This window comes from Plasmodium gonderi (genome assembly GCF_002157705.1).
Source record: "Plasmodium gonderi DNA, contig: Chr09, whole genome shotgun sequence".
In the NCBI taxonomy this organism is placed as follows: domain Eukaryota; phylum Apicomplexa; class Aconoidasida; order Haemosporida; family Plasmodiidae; genus Plasmodium; species Plasmodium gonderi.
In genome coordinates this window covers 1787729-1810573 of record NW_021628934.1, presented here as the reverse complement: position 1 = coordinate 1810573, position 22845 = coordinate 1787729, and the positions used below count along the sequence as shown (strand labels likewise).

At 29.3% G+C, this 22845-nt stretch overlaps 4 protein-coding genes across 4 annotated transcripts; 3 read left to right on the top strand and 1 right to left on the bottom strand.

Moving 5' to 3' along the window:
• Positions 1-2939: 2939 nt before the first annotated feature.
• On the top strand, positions 2940-4697 carry PGO_093640 (hypothetical protein, conserved; the record flags this gene model as incomplete). The annotated part of the gene is made up of 2 exons (XM_028687952.1): positions 2940-2943; positions 3334-4697. The coding sequence occupies 2 exons, from the start codon at positions 2940-2942 to the stop codon at positions 4695-4697; spliced, it is 1368 nt and encodes a 455-aa protein (XP_028543753.1).
• Positions 4698-6509: 1812 nt separating this feature from the next.
• Positions 6510-7694, top strand: PGO_093630 (vacuolar ATP synthase subunit f; the record flags this gene model as incomplete). Its single annotated transcript, XM_028687951.1, has 4 exons — positions 6510-6575; positions 6735-6816; positions 7230-7312; positions 7536-7694. The coding sequence occupies 4 exons, from the start codon at positions 6510-6512 to the stop codon at positions 7692-7694; spliced, it is 390 nt and encodes a 129-aa protein (XP_028543752.1).
• Positions 7695-12154: 4460 nt separating this feature from the next.
• Positions 12155-13460, bottom strand: PGO_093620 (conserved protein, unknown function; the record flags this gene model as incomplete). The annotated part of the gene is made up of 4 exons (XM_028687950.1): positions 12155-12239; positions 12448-12548; positions 12747-12947; positions 13251-13460. The coding sequence occupies 4 exons, from the start codon at positions 13458-13460 to the stop codon at positions 12155-12157; spliced, it is 597 nt and encodes a 198-aa protein (XP_028543751.1).
• Positions 13461-15865: 2405 nt separating this feature from the next.
• PGO_093610 (hypothetical protein, conserved) lies at positions 15866-22381 on the top strand (the record flags this gene model as incomplete). Its single annotated transcript, XM_028687949.1, has 1 exon — positions 15866-22381. The coding sequence occupies one exon, from the start codon at positions 15866-15868 to the stop codon at positions 22379-22381; it is 6516 nt and encodes a 2171-aa protein (XP_028543750.1).
• Positions 22382-22845: the final 464 nt, after the last annotated feature.

The window sequence follows — 22845 nt, the reverse complement described above, 5'->3', positions numbered from 1 at the left end:
GGAATTTTTTTTTTTTTTTCTCTATTTATTTGGAAACATATAAAATGTGAAATAATTATAAATATGTAACCATATATTTGCTAAGTGTTACATCGTTTTTACAACATCAATATGGTGTTCTTGAAATATGTGCTTTGCATAAAAAGTGAGTTTTTTTTTTTTTTTCATATTAAAATAGTATGATTTTTTTTCCCCCTCTTTTAACCTTTTTGTAACAATTTTCTTATCGATTTAAGTCTCATTAGTTTGACATATAGTCACATATATGCTCTTGCACAATGAGTACTTAAGCAGTAGCGGTACACTTATGTGCTGCATTTGAAAAAATGTTGCGCGCTTATACTTGAGTGATTCTTTTCCGAGTTTTTTTTTTTTTTTTTTTTTTTTATAATATTGTGCGTGATTCCTTGTTATTAGGTATATCTCAGGTGTGTGTGTATGTGCTGAGTTATCAGTTTATTTTATTGCATTTTGTTTCGTTATGTTTCTTTTTACTTCGTTTTTCGCACAGTGCACAATTTGCAGCATTCTCAAGTGTTCTTCAATATTAAGAAATAAAGAGAAAAAAAAAAAAAAAAAAAGCGATCAACTTACATATGTTATATTAATTTTATTTACACATAGGATTAAGAATATTGTCAGCATGATGAGGTGGCAGGGGAGCGAGAAAACGGGACATGTATATTTACATATTCATGTATGTATAGAAAGTCACAGAAAAGAAAAAAAAAGTAAGAATAATTAAAATAAACTTTTATTTTTATACATATTTATATATACATAAACCAAATGTTATACATTTTGGCTACTAGCTTATTCCCCATATTGTAGCTTTACATTTTTAAAAAGTTCAATAAAACCCCCCCCCCCACAAAAAAAAAAAAAAAAAAAAAGTGCACTAAAAAGAAATATTCTTCCAACCAAAAAAATACTTATATACAGAATTTGTGAATAATCATGATGCTTATTATTATACACTTATAAATGAAAAATGAAAAGACTCCTCTAATGTTTTTCTACCAATCTCCTTTTTGTAGAATGTTAATTTGTGTTATTTGTGTGAAACTGAATTTTGAAATACTTGTTTATATAATAAATAGAGAAATAATAAATCCCAATTGAGAAAGAGTAAAATTTCAAATAATCTACACTCAAAATGAATTAACCTACTCCCACACTCCATTTTTTTTTTTTTTTTTTCTTTATTTTCCATGTAGAGATCAACAATTTTGGTGGAATGGGAAGAAAAGAATGTTACTTTTTTAAAACAATTGTTCTTATAATGACAGTATTAAGGATGTTTTTATGAAAAAAAAAAAAAAATATATGTATATCTATGTATGATTTTTTTTTTCCTTTCCCATTAACTAATTACCCATGTTTTCCATGTTTTGAAGTGTACACTTTTTGTTTTTAACAAAGAGTGGTACATCTTTATCCCTTGCCTACTTTCGCATATTAAACATGGTCATTTTTGTGTATATTCATATTTCATATCCATTTTACGAATTGAGATGAATCAAAACAAATTATTTTCCTGACATTTGAATGGAATATGCATTAAATTATCTACGTAGCAAGATAACGTGTTTAATATTTTCGTAGTGATGGAAAAATCAGCTAAATAACTGTGCGTGTGTGCAAAAACAAGCATCACACAAATACTGCAATTATAATCATGAACAAAAGAATTCTCCTTGTTTAATGGAGTGGGAGAGGTTGCTAAGGTAGTTTGAGTTAGAATATGCTACATGGATATTAATGTACATGTGAATGTTGTCAATGATCATTGTATTGGCAAAGGTAAATGCTCATGTAGGTGTATGAATTCAGTAATGTGTGTCTATAAACGAATAGAAGTGCTCGTCACCTACTGTGGTTTTGTGTAAAGGATATACATTCGAATCACATCGCGTTCTCCCATAATTACATGCATAAAATGTGAAGACTAAAAAAGCTTACAGCAAAATTGGCAAAAAAAAAAAAAAAAAAAAATGCACAAATAAAACACACTAAGTGGTACCATACAGATAATATCATGAAATGGAATATTTAACAAAAAGAAGAATTTTATACGAAGCGCTTAATGATAGCAGTGATAAGAGAACTCATGCATGGGTTATAAAATCATTAGTATAAATGTATACATATAATATATGCGTTTATAAGCACTTATATGTGTGTATATATATATAATCCCTCTATCATATATATAACCCCCCCCCATATAATCGTATACCACCCATGGATTATCTTAATATCGCAGGCGATGAGAAATTGTGCCTTACGCAAATGTGATATTATTTCAAAAAAAAAAAAAAAAAAAAAAAAAAAAAAAAAAAATTAATTGCAATATTGCATAAAAACGCTATAAGGGAAAAGAGATGCATGGAGCCACGTCAGGAAAAAAGAAAAAAAATAAAATAAATAAAATAAAAAGTAGCTTAAAGGAAGGAAATTAATAGCGCAAAAGAGAGTAAATGAAAGCAAAATGTGCTCAGCTACCATACTCTTCCTTAATGATGTATTTCTGTAAAACTCCAAATTTTAAAAAAATAGATATACCCTAGGAAATTACAATTAATTTCGTCTCTTTACTCTTTCCACCACCTCTCATTTTTTTCGCTATCTTACACACGCTGTTTTTACCATTTTTGCTTCACAATTTCTTGCCGATTTTTCTCCCCCCCTTGAATATTATATCGTAAGTATAAGCGCTTGACAAAGGGAAAAAGAAAAAAAAAATTTACATACAAAAAAGAACGAATAAATGCATGTAATTTTAATTTATACCTTATAGATTTCATACTATATACATCTTTACCTTAATTGGTTCATCATATGTTAATTTTCTCACCCTAATATTATTAGTAAGTTTGTTAAGGAGAGAAGAAAATTACCTCCATCCCTCTATTCGAACATATATCCTCATCTAACAAATGGGTAAGTTTATTTTTTTTTTCACATATATACAAATTGATTGTATGTACTCTGGGAGAATTTCCCATTCCATTCCAAGGGGGACAATGTCTCTCCTTGTGGATACTTCATCATACGCACGCACGTATGTATATTTACATATAACACGCCAAAAGCTGACGTATCAAATTGGCTGAGAGCAAAAAGGAAATTATGTACCCATGTGTGCACCAAGAGAATATGAGGACTACGTTAATGACAATAAGTTCTTGCGTGTATAGTGCATCTCCAGGATGTATTCCCACAAATATTTGCAAAGATATGAACTCCAACACGCAAGAGTGCAAGCACATAAACAAACAGACAACATACACAAACACAATGAGTGCTCTATTTTCTTCCCCTCTTATGTAGATATTGAAAATAAATCAAATCCAGATGGAGTCTCCACTAAGGACTCCTCTGAAGTGTCCAAAATAGAAGCCATACTTGACAAAATTCTACCGCATAGGGACATAAACGTAGTAACCTTAAAGAGCGTCAGAAAAGATGTATCCGATTATTTAAATGTAAGTGAATCGTACTTTTCAGAAAACAAAGAGAAAAAAGAATTACTAAAAAATATCTTAAAGGAAAAACTCTTAATTCTATACAAAAAGCAGAAGGAGGAAGAAACGATAGATGATATTGAAAATAGTGAACATAATGATGAAATGAAAAAGAGCGAATCAAAAAAAAGTGTAAATGCAAAAAAAACAAAAAAGCAGAATGAGAAGAAAAATTATGATAATGATGAAAACTACACGCATGAAAGCATGGATGATGATACAACAAAATCCAAACCAAAAAATAAAATAAAAAAAAAAAAAAAGAGAGAATTAAATTCAGATGACGACAATCAAATGCCGAAGAAAAAGATAAAAGGGAAAGAAAAAAATGTTCATAATGACGATGATGAAGAAGAAGAAGGAGGAGAAGAAGGAGAAGAAGAAGATAATAGACAGAATGATAACTATGATGATCTCTACGAACGTAAAGAAAGTAATGATGATTCTTCAAAAAATAAAAAAAAAATAAAAAAAAGTGCCAGCAGTGGAAATAATAATAATAAAGAAAAAAATATACATACTTTGAAAAAAGAAAAATTAAGAAAAATAGTATTAGATTTAAAAATTGGACCAACTATATTTAAAGATCTAAGCAAAGAAGATGAAGAAGCTTATAATAAAAAACTAGAACAAAGAATAATTCAATTCTGTGAAAAAAAACAAGTATGTTCAGAAAGCAATAGATTGCCCAACCCGAATGAAATACATGAGTACAGAAAAAAACTTAAGCTAAAGGAAGAATTAGATGGTATTGACCCTTCGAACATTCTGGACTCAAGCACAAGGGTTAGGAGAAGGAACCCTAATGCCTATGTACCACAAAGTTTTGCAGAGTTTGATGAAGAGGAAGATGAGGAAAATGATGAAGAAGTCGACAGCACGGAAGAAGATGAAGTAGATGAGGTGGAAGAGGATGACGACGATGATGAATACGTGGGGGGCGATGAAGAGAACGAAGATGCAAAAAGGGTAAAGAACACCAAAAAGAAAAAAAAATTAAAAAAAAAGGCTAATCTGGAGGAGGAAGAAGACGAGGAAGAAGATGAGGAAGAAGATGAGGAAGAAGATGAGGAAGCAGATGAGGAAGAAGATGAGGAAGCAGATGAGGAAGAAGATGAGGAAGAAGATGAGGAAGAAGATGAGGAAGAAGATGACGATGACGAAGAATGACACTTTTCCAATTTGGTGTGGGAAACATACAAAGGAAAAAAATGACAAATGATAAATGCCAAAATAAATTAAAAAAATAAAATGAAAAAGAAAAAAAAGAACTTTTTTCCAAAGTGCTTCCCATTCCTCTCCGTGAGAAGACTCTGTCCTATACACAATTTTTAATTTTGTGCTTCGAATTATTATCAATTTATTTTTCTTAATTACCCTTATATATATCTTCATTTTGCAACATAAACGTGAATATATATATTTTTTTCGATCATTTTGGAAAAAGTGATTAAATGGGAATCTTTTTTCAATGAAGTAAAATGTATATATACATAACATATCATCGAATATGTTCTCTCAAATACGGTAGTATATGGGGGAAATGAAGGGAAAGAAAAAAAAAAAAAAAAAAAAGACAAATATAATGACACTCAGAATGGTTATAATGATAAAAAAAAACCCATTGTTACATCCTATCATCCGTTGTAGGAGTAAAAAGATTTAAGGTATACCCCAAATGATATGGATTTTTTCTTTCTTTCTCTTTAATTCCTCCTCTTGATTCAGGTGTATATATACACACATAATTGCACATATATGCCCATATGAAGAGAACAATGTTTTTAATTTTGCAAATGAAGTCCTCTCATTCTTTACGTAATTTTTTTTTTTTTTTTAATATTATAAAACTTTTTTTTCTTTTTCTTCTTTTTTTCCCCTTAAAATTTTTTTTGTATTCAATACTTAGCAAAATTCGCCAATTTTGGGAAATACTACTATCCCCAGTTGGGTTAAGCCTTTTTTTTTTTTTTTTTTTTTTTTTTTTCACTTCGTACCTTTTTGTATTACTTCTTGCGAGAATTTCACGAAACGGATCTGCTCTATAAGAGTGTTATTAATCACATGGGAGAATACACACATCCATAGGCTGGAAATCGACATATGACAAGATAGTGTATATCCCTATACGCTGTGTAAACATTTGGATGGGGGGAGGGGACGGCACACATATATATTATATATATATGTATATGTGTATATGCGTATATACGTATAACATATGCTGGAATATACTCCATATACTCCCTAATGTGGGGGACAGGATATAACCCCTGGCTAGATGTTAGTATTTTATTTCATTTTACATTTTTTTTTTAATTTGATGATTAAAAGAACCATGCACTAATTATGTATAAACTTAATTTTTTTTTTTTTTTTTATGTTTTGTTACTTTCGTATTTTTTTTTTTTTTTTTTTTTTTATCATAATCCCTTATCAATTTTTTTGGTTTCGCCGGATTTCCCACTATTCCTATTTTTCATTCTCGTACCTGCTCATCCTTAAAGCAAAATTAGAATTTTCTCCCTCCAACAGTCCTTTGCTCAGTGCAGTCCTCAAGTCAAGGCACATACAAAAATTATTGTAACATTTACATAAAATCAGATGGGAATATTTAATTATTATTATTATTTGTTTATTTATTTGTTTATTATTTAATTTTTTCAGAAGTGCAGCATTTTCGAGAATTAACAATCTTACTAAAAAAGGAAAAAAAAAAAAAAAAAAAAAAAGGCACAAACAATCTTTCTTATATTTTTCTCATTTATCTTAATACATCTCTCGTCGATTTTCGCTTATATTAACATATTTTTTTTGAAAGGAGTTTTCCTACTTTTTTACATTTTTTTACCGTTTTCCATTTTTGCACTTTTTCCATTTTTTTTTTTTTTTTCTTTTCCTTTTTTTTTTGGTGTATAAGAAAAAAAGAGCAAAAGGAAAAGAGACATTCATATTATCCTAAGTTCATTTTCCTAACATATAATGACATCGAGAAGACATAAGTTTTTTAATGAAACAGATTTAAAGATATACATCATAGGGGATGAGGTAAGAGAGAAAGGATGAGTACTCTCAAACACCATGACCCTGCGAATGTATACTTGTGTGTGTTAGTATGAACAATCATATAATCACAAACATATGATGATAGGACTATATATTTACCTATTCCCAATCTAATGCATACTCGAATATTTAACTTCTCAGGATTCTGTAGTGGGATTCTTACTAGCTGGCATAGGCTTTCGGGATGGGTTGGGAAAAAAAAATTTCTTCATCGTGAATTCAAGTAAGAAAAAATTAGACGAAAAAGTTAGAAGAAAAAATTAGAAAAAAAGTTAGGAAAAAAAAAAAAAAAGAGAGAAAAAGAAAGAAAAAGAAAAAAAAAGAAATCTCTATATATCTCATATATATGCCGTGTCACTATGCACATATGTGGAGTCCTGAACAAGTGATATTATATGCAGTGGCAATACAGTTACTCAAGCATGTTTCCCCTCCAACTGTTTTAAATTGACTTTTGAGTTTTTTTTTTTTTTTTTTTTGATGATGCCACTACGTGAAATAAAAAAGATGACAACGTTGGTTTGTCTTCCATGTTGTCGTGAGTGATATGTGAATGTCGACATTTTTTATTTCATCATTTGCACAAATCTGCATCCCACCACGCAATCATTAAACCTCCTCATTCCATCTTCAAAGAAACAAACAAAACCGAAATCGAGGAAGTGTTCAAGGAATACACCTCAAAAAACGATTGTGGAGTTTTATTGATGAATCAGCAGGTAATCACACAAAAAGAAAGAAAAAATTCCCATTACATATATGACACTTATGAAATAAAGGGACAAAGAAGGAGTAAAATAAATGGCCTATTAGCAAATTACATTTACATAGTGTGAATATTTTAAGGGAAGAATCATGAGAAATTAGTTTTGCTCTTTAAACATCCTTCAACTTCACTATGTTTCCACATTTTTTTTTTTTTTTTTTTTTTTTTCTCTCAAGATTGCCGATGAAATTAGACACTTAGTTGACTTACATGACAAAATTCTACCAACTGTATTGGAAATTCCATCAAAAGATAAACCTTTTGATCCCAATAAAGATTCTATTATTCAAAGGGTTAAGCTTTTTTTTGGGGGGGATATTTCACACTTAAAATGAGTATCTGGATAGACACAAGAACGAAATCATATTCATCAGTCTCTATTTGACATATTGTATTTCTGAATATAAATATTATTCCCCTCCTCCTCCCCCCCCTCCAAGTATCAAATTGTTCCCTTTGATTTTTTTTTTTTTTTTTTTTTTTACCCATACACATACAAATCGATTACCACTCAAACACCCCTTTACTTCGCCATTGCAAATTTATTTTTAACAAGAATGGATGTAAAGGTAAAGGGAAAAATACTTCTCACAATTCTACTTTTTACCTATATCTATGTAATGATAAATCTGTTCGTCCAACCATTTATTATATCGGATTTTCTGATTTCAGTTTTTTTTGTAGACCCTTGGAAATTAGCTTTTTTTATTAATTATTTATTCGTCTTTTTTACATCATTTATTCTTTGTTACATCGGATTGTTACTACTCACTTGTTAAACGTAAAAACTGCAAACATTTATTGGAATGTAAAAAGCATCCTTTTTAAAGTAGTTCGCCTCTCTGTTCGCATGTACACATTATTGTGCTAGTTTTATACAGATGTGTATATTCTTTTCTCCCCTACATATCAATGTACCAACATAGGTAGAGAAGTATATGCGGGAAGGGGCAGGGACAAGGAATAACTTAGCTACCCTCAGATGAGGAAATGCCTAATGGATTCACCTTGTGAAATTCCTTTGGTTAATGAAAAAATTATTAGTACATTGAAAAGGAAAAAAAAAATTATGAGGGAAAAAAATCACAACTATACATATACATATGTGCAAGTGTACTTATGTACATGTGCATGTGTGAAGGGGAGAAATGAAAGAGGCCACATCCGTGGAAAAGCATTGCATCGTGTTATAAACAAACATTCTTCTTCCCAACTATTGACATGTTAAAAATTCAAATGTGAAAAACAAAAGGACAAATTCGTTGATATTCATTATTTGGCTTAAAAAAGAAAAAAAATTTCGTTGTACGTATGATTTGCAACACATGAATGAAGCACCAATGGGGCCATGCATATTTTTTTGCAAAAGAATTATGATAAAGCAAAATGCAGTTAGCTGCAATTCGCATTATTAATAAGATCCAGTTGAATCAAAGTATTGTCAAAACATAATATAGTCAACAATCAAATGTTGACTGAATTCCAATATTCCAATGCTACAGAACAAAAATGAGAAAAAGGAAAATGTTCAGGAAAAGATAAGGCGAAAACGATTTTGTAATGGACTCTTTGATAGAATGCATTAAAACCATGTCCTCTAAAGTAAACATCGCAGATGATATGAGGATTTACATCGGGAATACTTGAATTAAATATACCTTTCCATAGTTTTTATGCATTCCTTTGAATATTCTGTAAAACTATATAATTATTCTCATCACGTCCCTTATAAGTAGGGGAGATCTTTTTTATCATTTTATAAAAATTTAATATAGTTTCAGTGATACGGGTAATGCTTCTTTAGCTACCTTCCAATGCAGGTTCTCGTCACAATTGGGTACTGTAGATGACCCATGGTATGATATAAATTTCAGATTTTCAATATTCAGCATCATCATTAAGGAGTCTAAATTTAGAACCTCCTTTAAATTTACTAATTTTGGATCTAAATAAAAAAAAAAAAAAAAAAAAAAAAACAGTTCAAGTCAGCCAGAAAAAAAAAAAAAGGGAATGATAATGCAATATATACTTGGGGAGGTGATACTGGAGGGAAGGGCATCTCATGTCTGTACAGAGTACATTTTTTTTTTCTTTTTTTTTTGAGATATAGATAATGGGAAAAGGGGGATAGAATTCTGTGTGCAACTAGCCATGATAGCCAAATTACCTGTTTCACTTTGTATTTATTATTATCACTAATATTATTGTTGTTACTACTGTTGTTACTACTGTTGTTACTACTGTTGTTACTACTGTTGTTACTACTGTTGTTACTATTATTATTATGACTAAAATTATTTCATTTTATTTTTTTCTTACCAGACACAAGGAAAATCCCATATGCGGCTCTCAAAATAGTACGCAAAAAAAAATCTCGGAAAGCAGCTTGTTAAAATAACGAATGATAGATTTACCAATTTAAGCACTAGGAAATGTAGTAGATATAACTTGGTATTGATTAATTACGTTTTTATTTTCCCACCGTTTAATAAATTTCTTTTCAAGTTACTTATTAGACAAACTGTTCATCAAAAAGGTTACAACATATGAATGATAATAATTATTTTGTCCATTCGAATTACTTTTGAGCATTTCCTTAAATTTTTTACCCCCTTTATATTGGGGAATAATTATTCCATACGTCTACGTCATAATCATATAAACCATTTGTTCTGTGAAAAATCTGCACTTCAATTTCTCGTCTTTTATCAGGCCCCTCAAATGTATGTTCACTTGGAAAATGGAAATTAATATGATTAGCACAGAACATAGCAGGTTCATCAGTGGTAAATTATACACCAAACGGAATTCTCCCATTATGATTAGATGCCTTTATTTGAAACATGTTATTTTTTTTTTTTTTTTTTGTTAATAATTAATTTATTTATATAATATTCATAATAGTAAAACATATATCCTTTTTATCCATGACTTGTTATAATTATTCCATGAATAATTATTATCATAGTTGAAAAATATGTCTAAGTATACGTTTTCTATATATTTTCCTTTTTTTAATCCCCTCACATGTAAATCAACAGGGGAATGATATTTCCCTATTTTATATTTTCCTATGTTCCAATTTTTTCCGTGTTCAGAATAATCTACGTTACTTAAATGGTTATACAAGAAGGTGTTGCTGTTTAATTTGCTTTTAGCATCCTCCCCTTTCTCGTCCATCTGCAAATCGACTTTTCTATTCTTTCTGAAATTGCTCTTATCATATGGAGAAACATTAAGTAAAGTATTATTTTTTTACTTTTCATTTACTGAACTCAACACATTTCCCACCTTATTTATTTTTGCTCAATTTTTCACTCACATGTGCATGATTTTTTTTTTTTTTTTTTTTTAAATTTCTGTCAAGTTTCTGCTTTTTTTATTATTATCTTTATATTTTTTCCTCTCTCGTTTGAAATATTTTCTTTAATTTTTATTTTCCCACCTTCATCTTTTCGTTCTAATTTAGTGAAAAGTTTTTGTTCTTTCACTTCTACATGGACTTTTTCTACCCTCCATAGAGGTTTCCATTGCTTTCTCTCATTTTCATCGGTTCTATGACTTAAGAATTTTACATTGAAGCTGTTTTCAGCATTTAGTTCACTACCACTACTGGAACTAATTCCTTTAGTTTCACAACTAACCTTCTTTTTCAAGAGTCCATCCCTTGTATTCTTTGTCATGTGTTCATATTTTAGTTTGGAAGTCAACTGGTTTAGAATGTCGCTTACATTTGTAGCCATGCGACTTGGTTTATCTATATTAATCATTTTTTCATCACCACAGAAATACAATGCGAATGTGAATAATAGAGAGTGTCTCATTTTTATTTTTCTACGGTTTCACAACATGTTAATAACATGTTATCATTTATTTCTTTCTTTTGTAAATCTTCTGTTTGGATATATTTCTCTTCTCCCCCACTTGACCTAAAGAATTCACAAAAAAATATAAGACATAATTGAACTTGTGTTTGTTTGTAAACCTATTCAATTATTCACTCTCAAGATAACCTTTTTTTTTTCTTTTTTTTCTCACATGCTTTTCGTTTAATATTCTTTACAAGTCTGTGCGACTATATTTCTCTAAAGAATGTAAAAAAAAAAAAAAAAAAACACTTTTTTCACATTTATTCTTCCATTTCACAAATTGCCATCAAAATAAAGAAAAAATGATAATTGCATCTAGATGCGTAAAGGGGGAAAAAAAAAAAAACTACTTTTTTTGTTCTCATGCAACAAGACAGTAACATTAACACCTTAATGTAGGAGCACAGCTGCGCGAGACACTAAATCATTTTACTGTTTGTTCCGAGAAAATTTAACAAAATATAGGGAAAGTTATTTATGAATAGGACAAAACAACATTCCCTTTAAAGTTTTTTATTATTTTATTTTTTTTTTCTTATATTCATTTTATTATATATTATAATAAAAAAAAAAAAAGAAAAAAGATAAAAAGATAAAAAGATAAAAAGATAAAAAGAAAAAGAAAAAAGAAAAAAAAAAAAAAAAAAAAAAAAAAAAAAAAAAAAAAAAAAAAAAAAAAAAAAAAAAAAAAAAAAAAAAAAAAAAAAAAAAAAAAAAAAAAAAAAAAAAGATAAAATCATAAATTAACTTTTTCAAAAAGGTAATAAGCATAAGCATGCATACACAACATGCCAGGAGACACTCGTGTGTGTGCGAAATTAGAAACAAAGTATTCAACGTATATAATAATAATAATAATGCGCAAAAGAATGCAACGAGATAGACAAATGTATATACTTTTTTCAATTTCTAAACTCTAGGGCTCCTTAAACCTTTTTAAACAAGTTAGGGTTCATAAAATCATAGCTAATGCAGTTTAAATGATCGTCAAAGTCGTGTATATTTAGATACCTAAAAAATTTAAAAAATAAAAGCGAGGGGATAGAGATGTAGGACATGGAAAATATAGTTAGTTCATGTTTAGATATTCATATTCATGTAAATAAGAATGTACTTATTGATGAATTAAAGGAATTAGTTCATTGGGAACACTGTTTAAACATTTCCCATTCGCTTATAGCATGGAAATTTATGTAATTTTCCTTTAAAATAATTTTACTCATTGTTAGAAATATTCTTTTTTAGGAAGTCCTTATTCATTGTGGTAACAACTATACCTACTTTTTTCCATTCTTCCGAATCATTGTCTTGCATGAATACCTAAATGTATGTAAACAAAAAAAAAAAAAAAAAAAAAAAAAAAATGGACATTTCTATGTATACTTCTGTTTTACATATGAAGAATGTTACAACAATACAGACAGCGCAACTACGTGTTTGTGCCTATCTTCAAAAAAAAAAAAAAAAAAAAAAAATCATTTCCAAATTAAAACTATATATTTTATGTCATTATTTTACATTTAAACAACCAGAATTATCATCCTCTAATTTGGATAACTGAACTAAGCATATCATGGCGTCACTATAATTTTTAACTAATTTATCGGCTATTAATTCACAAACTTTTATATTTTTTATGTTGATATTTTTTCCATCCTCTATGCATATATGGTAATACCCAAGTATCCTTTCTTCTTTTCCTTTGTAATGATTCTCAACCTAAATGAAAAAAAAGAAAAAAATTTAATCATGGAAATGGCTCAATAAGAAAAACTTGTTCATATTGTGAGGAGGTGAAATGGTGTATTTTTCTCTGTCTCGGGGAATGAATTGCACATCTATGTACTAACACCATCCATCCATACACACCTACTAATTTTGTCATCCATAAAACATAGGGGAAAAAACACACATACAAACAAATATTTGAAGATAGACATCTCTCTTTTATTTGGTCACTATATGGAAATTTGTGAAACTTCAAAATCGTATGTATCTTCCACTCCTCCTAAGGACACTTACCAAAGTGAATGCTAAATTCAGAAATGGGCTCAGTATGTGTGTATGGAACAATGGAACACTATCAGTTATTATGCATTTCTGTTTATGCTTTTCGTTTTCGTCATATTTTCCAATCAGAATTCCACATACATCATCATAAGAGTTTTTCAAAGCATGCATAAAAATTTTCGCATATGCAAAATTTTCAATAGTAATTTCAGTCTCTTTCATGATTTTCTTTTTTTCAGGCACAAATATTCTGCAGTCGTTTGTTCGTCCGTAAATCTACAAACAAATGTTCAAGTGAATATGTTCATGTGTATATGTTCATTCGCATATGTTCATTCGCATATGTTCATTCGCATATGTTCATTCGTATATGTTCATTCGCATATGTTCATTCGCATGTTCATTCGCATATGTTCATTCGCATATGTTCATGTTCACGTATATAGGTGGACTTACGTATGCATTTACCAACTTTTCAAATTTGTCTCAAAAAAACGGGAATTCTGAAGGTGTATAAATTAACATATCAGAGTTACATATATACAAGGATTTGATACATTCCTAATCAGCATAACGGATCAATCCATACTTTTCAATGTGCTACTTTTGTTACACTTAAATGGTATTTAATTCTTTGTTGCATAAACAAAAGAATGAAATGTTACGAACGTACATAAAATCTCAATTGTTCGGTAGTGTCGTAAAAAAAAAAAAAAAAAAAAAAAAGGAAAAAATAGAAAAAACTTTTTGTTATGAGTTGTTCATTTAGACGGAAAAAAAAAAAATAAAATAAACAAATATAATGATATGAGCATTCTCGATGATGTATTTTCCCTGATATACTTGGGTCGCCCACCCACCCACTGAATTCATATTTCTCCTAGGCACCTTAAAAAAGCGTAGTAATAATGCTTCCTAATAAAGATTAAAAGTTTATGTTCTTGCGCAAAATTAATTTTCCCCTCGTCAAACAACTGGGTGGGGGAAGGTTAAGTGAAAGAAAAAGTCATCCAGGCGTGGTGTGACTGGGCAATCCATTGCTATACGATGGGTTGGCATAAGTCTGTTTACCCTTTTAAGTGAGGGAAAGGTACAGATTGTAAAGAAAATAAAGTGTTCAAAAATAAGGGGCAGGTATGTATGTACATAAAAATATGAATTTGTAAAAAATGAATTTATGGTCATTGAAAGGGAAAAGAAAAATCATAAAAGCGACATCCTTTAATGGGTTGTTAGGTCAGATGAAAAGGAAAAACATTTTGAAGGAAATAAAAGTATGCAATTTTAAAAAAAAATAAAAAATAAAGTATGCATACATGTATAAATACATACGCACGTACTTACACATACATAAATGTATACATAAACAGGCACACGTATATGCAACACGCGCTTTGGAATGAAACTTAATATTGCACTTAATTATAGACATTTATTTAACCCTCAAGAATTATTTCATCATTTTGGCTATTTAAAAAAAAAACAAAGCTAAAAAAAATTTAAAAAAATGGAAGAAACCTATACATTTGCGTAAGGGTGTTTATACATTATAAAAAAACACTAAACTTGTGCATAAAATGCGAATAACAACACAAAGGGTAGGGGGGAGGAGAAAAATGATGAGTTCCATCCGACCTTTAATTGCTGGCCAACCATGTGGTTTTCACACCATGAGAACTAAATAGGAAAATGATAACCGCTATAAAATGCTCTAAGGAAAGAACTTAACAAAATAATGTTTTTATTCTATTCTAAAAGATAAGGAGAGAAAGCAGGGGGAAGGTAAACGACAATATATGCATATATACATATATGCATATATGTTTAGGGCTAAATGAGCAAAAAAAGAAATTTTTTTTTTTTGAATTCTTCTTTTTTTTTTTTTTTTTCTCCATTAAAATTATGCACTTTTGGACGTGCGAATGAAATATTACCCATTATTTTAAAAATTGGGCTGAACAAAATTCCCTTTTGTATGGATATACCTCTATACCCTACAGCATTTTAGGGTGTTACATGTACTTCTTCATATATTTTTTTTACATATTTGTGTATATATATGCATTAGAATGCCATCTTTTGCTTGTTTAGGTTTATACACCATCTCATTCCAACACCCTTTTTTACACCCCCTAACTATTTCTCAACTGTTGAATAGGTTAATTCATGAAAACAGAGGGAAAAAACAAATACCTTCCATTCGAATTCCATGCACAAGAGCGGAAGTAAAGGAGAAAAAAAGAGAGAGAACACAAACTAGCATGACTTGGATATTTACTATTGGGGTTTAACATTTAATTAAAACCAGCATTGTGAAATTCAAAGCATCATGAGTGCCTTAGAGTGCAGGAACCATAGGTTCAACCATGCATTGTAACTGTAGTCTCATGTAAACGTTGTTACAATAAACTCAAAACTAGTATCGTGATAATAGGTTCAACAGAACCCACAAACTCCCAATGGGGTATAAATATTGTGACATATAATTCATGTGAATTTTTGTTCTACTGTGGCCGAGTGACACACAGAGCACAGCCAACCGTTCACTCCATTTTTTTTTTTTTTTTTTTTTTTCTTTTAACTTTTGTTTTATGTGCTAATGCAAATTTCTACACAGTGTGATAAAAATGTGCGCAGACAGAATCCGAATTTACTGCCATGGGGATAAGAAAATTCCAAATAAACTGAAATACTTTTTCAATGAAGACATGTATGAATTATCAGATGTAAAGCTAGACGAACGTATAAATTTGTTACGAATTCATTTGAGTTATGTATTCTACAATAACCCGATTTCTGAATATTTTAAGAATGAAGGAAATTTTCTGTCAGAGAGACCATTAATTTATATATATTTTTTGTGTCTGAACAATTTAGAAGAATATCGAAATGAAAAGGAATACATTTTAAGTCGTTACAAAGATTCAATAAATGACGAAAATGATGAATGCATAATTATATATGCGTACAACTTGGATGACAATGTGAATGAAATTAAGAATATTAAAAAAATAAAATCTGATTTTAGTCATAATAGTTATAAAAGCATAAAAATATTATCTCTTCCAATATTAAATAATGAAGACTATTACTATTCCAATAATAAAATAAAAGAATTATATGAACATTTTAAAATACGTTATATGGATCATCTAAAAATATGTATAGTAAAGAGATACCACATGATAAAAAGTGGATATACAAAAAGTATGACAAATTTTTTAAATTTTGTAGAACATAGCAAAAAAACTCTTGCAGGAGAAAAAAAAAAAAATAAAAATGACAAAAAAAGCAAATTTCACATAACAGACATTAGAGATGAACCAAGCAATGAACAAGAAGAAAATAAAATCCTTGAATTTGTAGACTTTTATAAAAATCATAATGTGTTCCTCTTCTGCAACGAATTTGTAGACATCAATTTCTTTTTAAAAAAAAATGACCTTTGTACATATATCAATGAGTTAGAATTTGTTACAGATTATGATGAAGAACTGTATGTAGAAATGTATGACCAATTTTTACTACTTTTTATATGGTGTGAAAATATGTGCTTACTTTTTAGCAAATTAAATCTTTTTAAAAAAAGCTACACTCATTACAGTACTGTAGCCAAGTTGTTCATGAAATATCTAAAAGTTTTTGTCAAAAAAAAAAAATGCATTATCCATTCATCTATCCTTTTTGAAAAAAATTATCATACCATAGCTAGTCATATAAGAGAAAAAAACATATGCTCTATTCATTTATTAGAATATATATTTTTTAAAAAATTCACCATTCTTCTACTTTTAAATAAATATGCATATATATCCAGTAAGGCTCTAAAATTTGCTAAATTCTTTTACACAAATAAGCTTTTCATCATTATGCACAATTTCACTCGATTCAAAAATAGTGTTATCAGAAATTCGACGCAACTCAATTTTTTAAAAAATATTCAAAAAAAAATAGCAAAATATAGGAAAAAGGACATTATGAATCGTGCCGTAGCAAATTCTTTTCGTGCCTCTATGCTACATCAGAATGACCATAACACCGAAGAAGAACAAATGGTTAATCATAACCATCAATTCGACAAAAATCACAAAGATAGTATTATTCAACACATTGATCTGCAAGAAATGAATAGAGATGCCATTCCAAGGGGAGATCTTCCTACGAATGACAAAAATGTAGTCCAAAATGTAGACAAAAATGTAATCAAAAATGTAGACAAACATGCAGTCCAAAATGTAGACAAAAGTATAAACAAAAATAAAAAAAGTCTAATAAGTGAATTCAAGGATGTGTTTAGAAAGGGAGCAGATAGCACTCTGATCGCAATACGAAATGTAAATCTCATAAAACCAGAGGAAGGTACCACTACGTATGAGCAATTGGAAAAAGAGACACCCGTCGTAGATGCCAATACATATAATTATCCATACAATGATCCAGATGATTACTTAATGGATAATTTACAGGAAGATGACCTAGAAAATAGTAAACTTTTGAGTGAAGCACCAACAAACGAGAGTCCCACGAAGACACCATCCAATGATCAGTCTATTCAGGAAAGACGAAAAATCCGAGGAGACTTATTAGTAGAGTTTCCTAATGCGAAGGATAAAATCATGTTCCTGCTCAAGTGTTGCTTCATGAATAAGGAAAATTTCTTCGCCATTTACTTGTATAATTTGGGGAATTTGATAAAGTTCCTTTTCGAGAGAAGGAGCTCCTTTTATTATGAGGAAGAATTGAATAAAAACAAAAGTGAAAAAAGTGTACATAAAAATAATACCAATATTAGCAAATATTTATCACTTCAAAAAAATATTATGAAATTGGGATACCAAAAAAATTTTGGGAAAAAAAAAAAATCGAAAAAAAGTTTGAAAATTAAAACAAAAAGAAGTAACTCACTGGATGATTCATCCACATCTCAGATATCATCCACTTCATCAGAACGATCGGAAGGAAAAAACAACTATAGCTTTCATCTCAACCTTCAGAATGATTTCTGTATAAACGTAACAAACATTTTTAAACTCGCATTTATGATTTTGAAAAATATACTAAATAGCTACAAGACAGATTTGTTATATAACAAAAGGAACGTAAAGAAGACTTACTTATTTAATTTCTTCTTAGATTATTTGGAAGAAAAACAATTTGAAAAGAATATACAAAAAGAAGATATTCAGCAAGTGAAAAATGTGAAAAAAAATGTGTATCAAAGTTTTCCAATATATCATATAAAAAACTTTTTGAAAGGGAATGAAAAAAGGAAAATTAATTTGCTTATAAATATTATGAATAAAATTACGAATTTGTGTCATCGAAAATATTACAACATTTCTATTATTAATAAATTTTTTTTGGCAGTTATTTTATTTGAAAATTCCAAATATAAGAAATCCTTTAAAATCTTAAAAAAAATTATTCAAAAATCAAACAACGAGTTTTTGATATTTTTCTGTATGCAACTTATATCATTTCACAACGTGAATAATAAGTTTTATCATTTTTGTTGTTCCTTTTTTTTATCAAATAAACATACCCCAATTCTCTCGTTCAAAGATATTAATGTAAATTTTACTACATTTGCAAATCATCAATATTATTTGTTTTTTCGGAACTCCTCAAATTCTCTTCTGCGAATCCAGCACAAGAAACATCATACACACGATTTTTACAGTGTCTTGAATAAGGACATCGTTATATCATATCGAAGTGTGGTGCATCACGTCTTGCAATCTGTTTTCAGCTGTGAGGAGCCCTTCGTCGAAAATGTAGAAATGTATTCGTTCTTCCACAACAAGGGGATTAGAGAGGAAGAAGAAAAATGTGCAAAAGGTGAAAACGTCCAAAAGAGTGAAAACTGCCAAAATAGTGAAAACTTCCAAAAGAGTGAAAACTGCCAAAATAGTGAAAATTTCCAGAAGAGTGAAAAGAGCGAAAATTGTGAACATACTGGCGAACAACGAGTTGATAAGACAACCAAAGACAGACACAGGGAACCATCGGTGGCAACCATAAGCAAAAACAAATTGATAAAATTCAAAGCAAAACAGTTTTGCAAGAGTAATTACTATTTCGAACCGAACGAGGGATTCCTAAAAAGCCTAAGGAGGTTTAACTTCTCTGTGTGTAAAAACGAGGAACAGGGCGAAATGTACATCCCTGAATCAGACATAAAAGTGTTTGTGCAGTCGAATTATAATCTTTACCTCTTCATATCAAGCATGAATTTTGGAATTTTTGGAAAGGATGAGGAGGATCAAGACCATGACAGGGAGAAAGAGATGAATAAGAACAATGTGGGAAATGTGGACAAAGAGAATAACCAGGTGCACTATACTACACCCTCACAAATGGAACATATTGGAACATTGTTGAGGCTAAGAATACAAGAATATACCCAGAAGAAGGGAAAAGAACATGGGGAAATAAACAGATGTCGAGTTAGGGAGCTGTGTGTTCAGTATGATGAAAATATTGACCTCTTTGTCTTTTCTGCATTGTCAGAAAATTTACAAATTGATAGTATAATAATTCAACTGTACGAAGAAAAGGAAAATAAAAAAATATACATAAAATTTGCAAAAGAAAAATATATCATTAAAGAAGGATTAAATTTAATTAAATTAAATGTATCCAGTGTCCTCGAATCCAATCAAATAAATTGGAAATATTTTTATTATAGAATTAATTATGTGTACCTCCAAATTAATCACTTTTCTTTGTATCAACAGATGGGAATATTACCAAGTAGAAATATATTGACATCTTTTTTAAGCGTTTATTCAAATTTTATAAATTCAAACTACACCTTATTGGATTGCAAGAAATACACAACCTTCTTTTTAAATCAGCTAATTTCTCCACTTTATATTAAAATAAAAATTCTGCACTCTATTTTAAGTTGCAAAATGGTTGCGTCATATTTGAACAGCACTTCATTGGTATACGACAGCACGAACTACATCAAATTAATTGTATCGAATAATCATTGGAATATGGATTTGAAGAAGCACAATGAATTGATATCTACTGAGAGGAAAAAAGCCTCGTTAAATAAAACTAATCAAGAAAAGGCTTCAAAAAATGAACTTCTTAATCGAGTAATTCAACCTAATTCAAACAAATCCGCAGAAGAATTGAAGTTCACCACAGACATGAATGAACAAATAAAAAATATCCATATTTTCGTTCATACTGAAAATCAAAATATTGATCTCAAGTACGAGAGCGAAATTTGTACCTTAACCGATTCGGTTTTTTTTTTTATTGAAAAAAATGATCATATACAAATTACCGAACCGAAGGTTTTAATTGAGGAAGAAACCTGTTTTAATCTAAGGGAAGAGAGAAATGAATATTCTTTTAAAAGAGAAGAAGATACTTATCACGACAGTTGTTCATACGATCAAAGGGATAAGAAGGAGAAGGATGAGAAACCCTATGCAGTCATATCCTTCGTCCCAGTAAAGACAAACTGCTGTAAGATGGTTAATCATAAACTGTGTCAAAACGTTTCTGAAATCTCAAATAATACACACAGGAGCGATATATATGATACCTTTCCCTCGAATTGTTGTCTCCATAGTACTAATGACATGAACAAGGTAAAAATAAAATGTGTTTTAAATATAAAACTAGGGGAAAAGAAGCGGAAGCAAAGAAGAACAGATTTATATAAATTATCTGATGTCAATTATGTTGGACAGATGAAATTTGATAAATTTATTAACTTAGAAAAAAAAAATTCATCATGCATTCTGCCATTAAACAATCAAATAATCATTGAAAAAACGTTTCATCTTGTTAATATTTTTAAAGAAAAAATAAATACATACAGATCAAATAACACCGTGTTGTATGAATTAAATTTGAAATTACATAAAGACAATTATTCTCTTTTTTTAAAAAAATGTCACATTTCTATTTCGAACAAACACATTACTCACATCAAAAGGGTAAAAATTTTCCCTCCGAATATTCACAATGTGGAATATAAACCAATCCACATCTTGAACAATGATCAAAATTATTTTAATGACATGAGTCAGCTACAGTCTTACACATTATCGAAACGGAAACAGGGAATGGAGCCACCAACAGGAGAAAACCAAAAAGATGATTCAATCCAAGAAGTGACGAAGGAAAAAATGGAAAAGAAGCTGCATGAAGAAAATTTAGAAATGACGAAAGAAAAAATGGAAAAGAAGCTGCATGAAGAAAATTTAGAAATGACGAAAGAAAAAATGGAAAAGAAGCTGCATGAAGAAAATTTAGAAATGACGAAAGAAAAAATGGAAAAGAGGGAAAATAATCCATTAGTTCCCAAATCTGACCGATCCAACGAGTCTAACATAAGGAAGGAGGTAAATTATTTTAATGACGAAATTGATATCAACAGTTATATTCATGGAGGAACATGTATTTTCTTACTTTTCCAAGTGGTATATGAGGACACATTAGATGATAATGATGATGAAGAGAAAAATTCAACAAATTTGCTAAATTATGAAAGCGTAACAGGAAAGGTAAGCATAACATATGAATATCGAAACCTTTTTATTATGAGTACATTTGCAAGGAAACAAAAGAAACATTTATACAGTTTCGATGTATTTATCCCTAAATTTCTGCTGCCAATATTTGTATACTATGAGATACCGAAATATGGAATGATTCATACAACGATCAATGTTAAAATTGTTTTATCAAATAATATGAGAGAAGATATTTATATGAAGTATTTTGTATGTCTGGAAAAAAAACATAAGATAAAAAATAATAACCACGATGATAATAATAATAATGGCAATAATAGTAATAACAATAATAGCAATAACAATAATAGCAATAACAATAATAGCAATAACAATAATGTCGAATGTAATGATGCATACAACTGGCTAATTAATGGATTTAAAAAGAGAGTACTGTTTTTGCCAACAAACTCGTCACACACCATAAATCTGACAGTTATTCCTTTAAAAATTGGCTTAATTAACTTCCCTCAAATTATGTATTATGTAAAATTAAATGACAAATGGGTTGAAATTACCCAAATTTTGGAAAAAAGTGAAAATTTTCAAGTTATCATTTCCCCCCCACTGCACTTTAGTCCAAAGATGTGGCAGTTAGTGTAGCTTTTTTTTTTTTTTCCTTTTTGGCACCCGAATGATAAATTCTTAGATGTTGTACTTTACCATATTTATGCCCGATTCAATGTTAATACAATTTTTTTTTTTTTTTTTTTTGTTAAAACTTTCATAAGAGAATAACCCTATCATACGATAGAATTATGATTTTTTTTTTTTTTTTTTTTTTTTTGGAAAAAAAAAAAAATTTTTTTTTTTTTTTTTTTGTTAAAACTTTCATAAGAGAATAACCCTATCATACGATAGAATTATGATTTTTTTTTTTTTTTTTTTTTTTTGGTGAGAAGTACAAAAAAAGAAAAAAAAAAAACACTTACAATTTTGATCAAAAACTTTTTTTAAAAAAAAATTGGCTCAATGTGCATTTTCCAAATAGTCCCAATTTGTTTTATGTCTTAAATAGGCCATTTATGGGAACACTCCAAAGCTGTCTAGAGGGTGTTATATATATG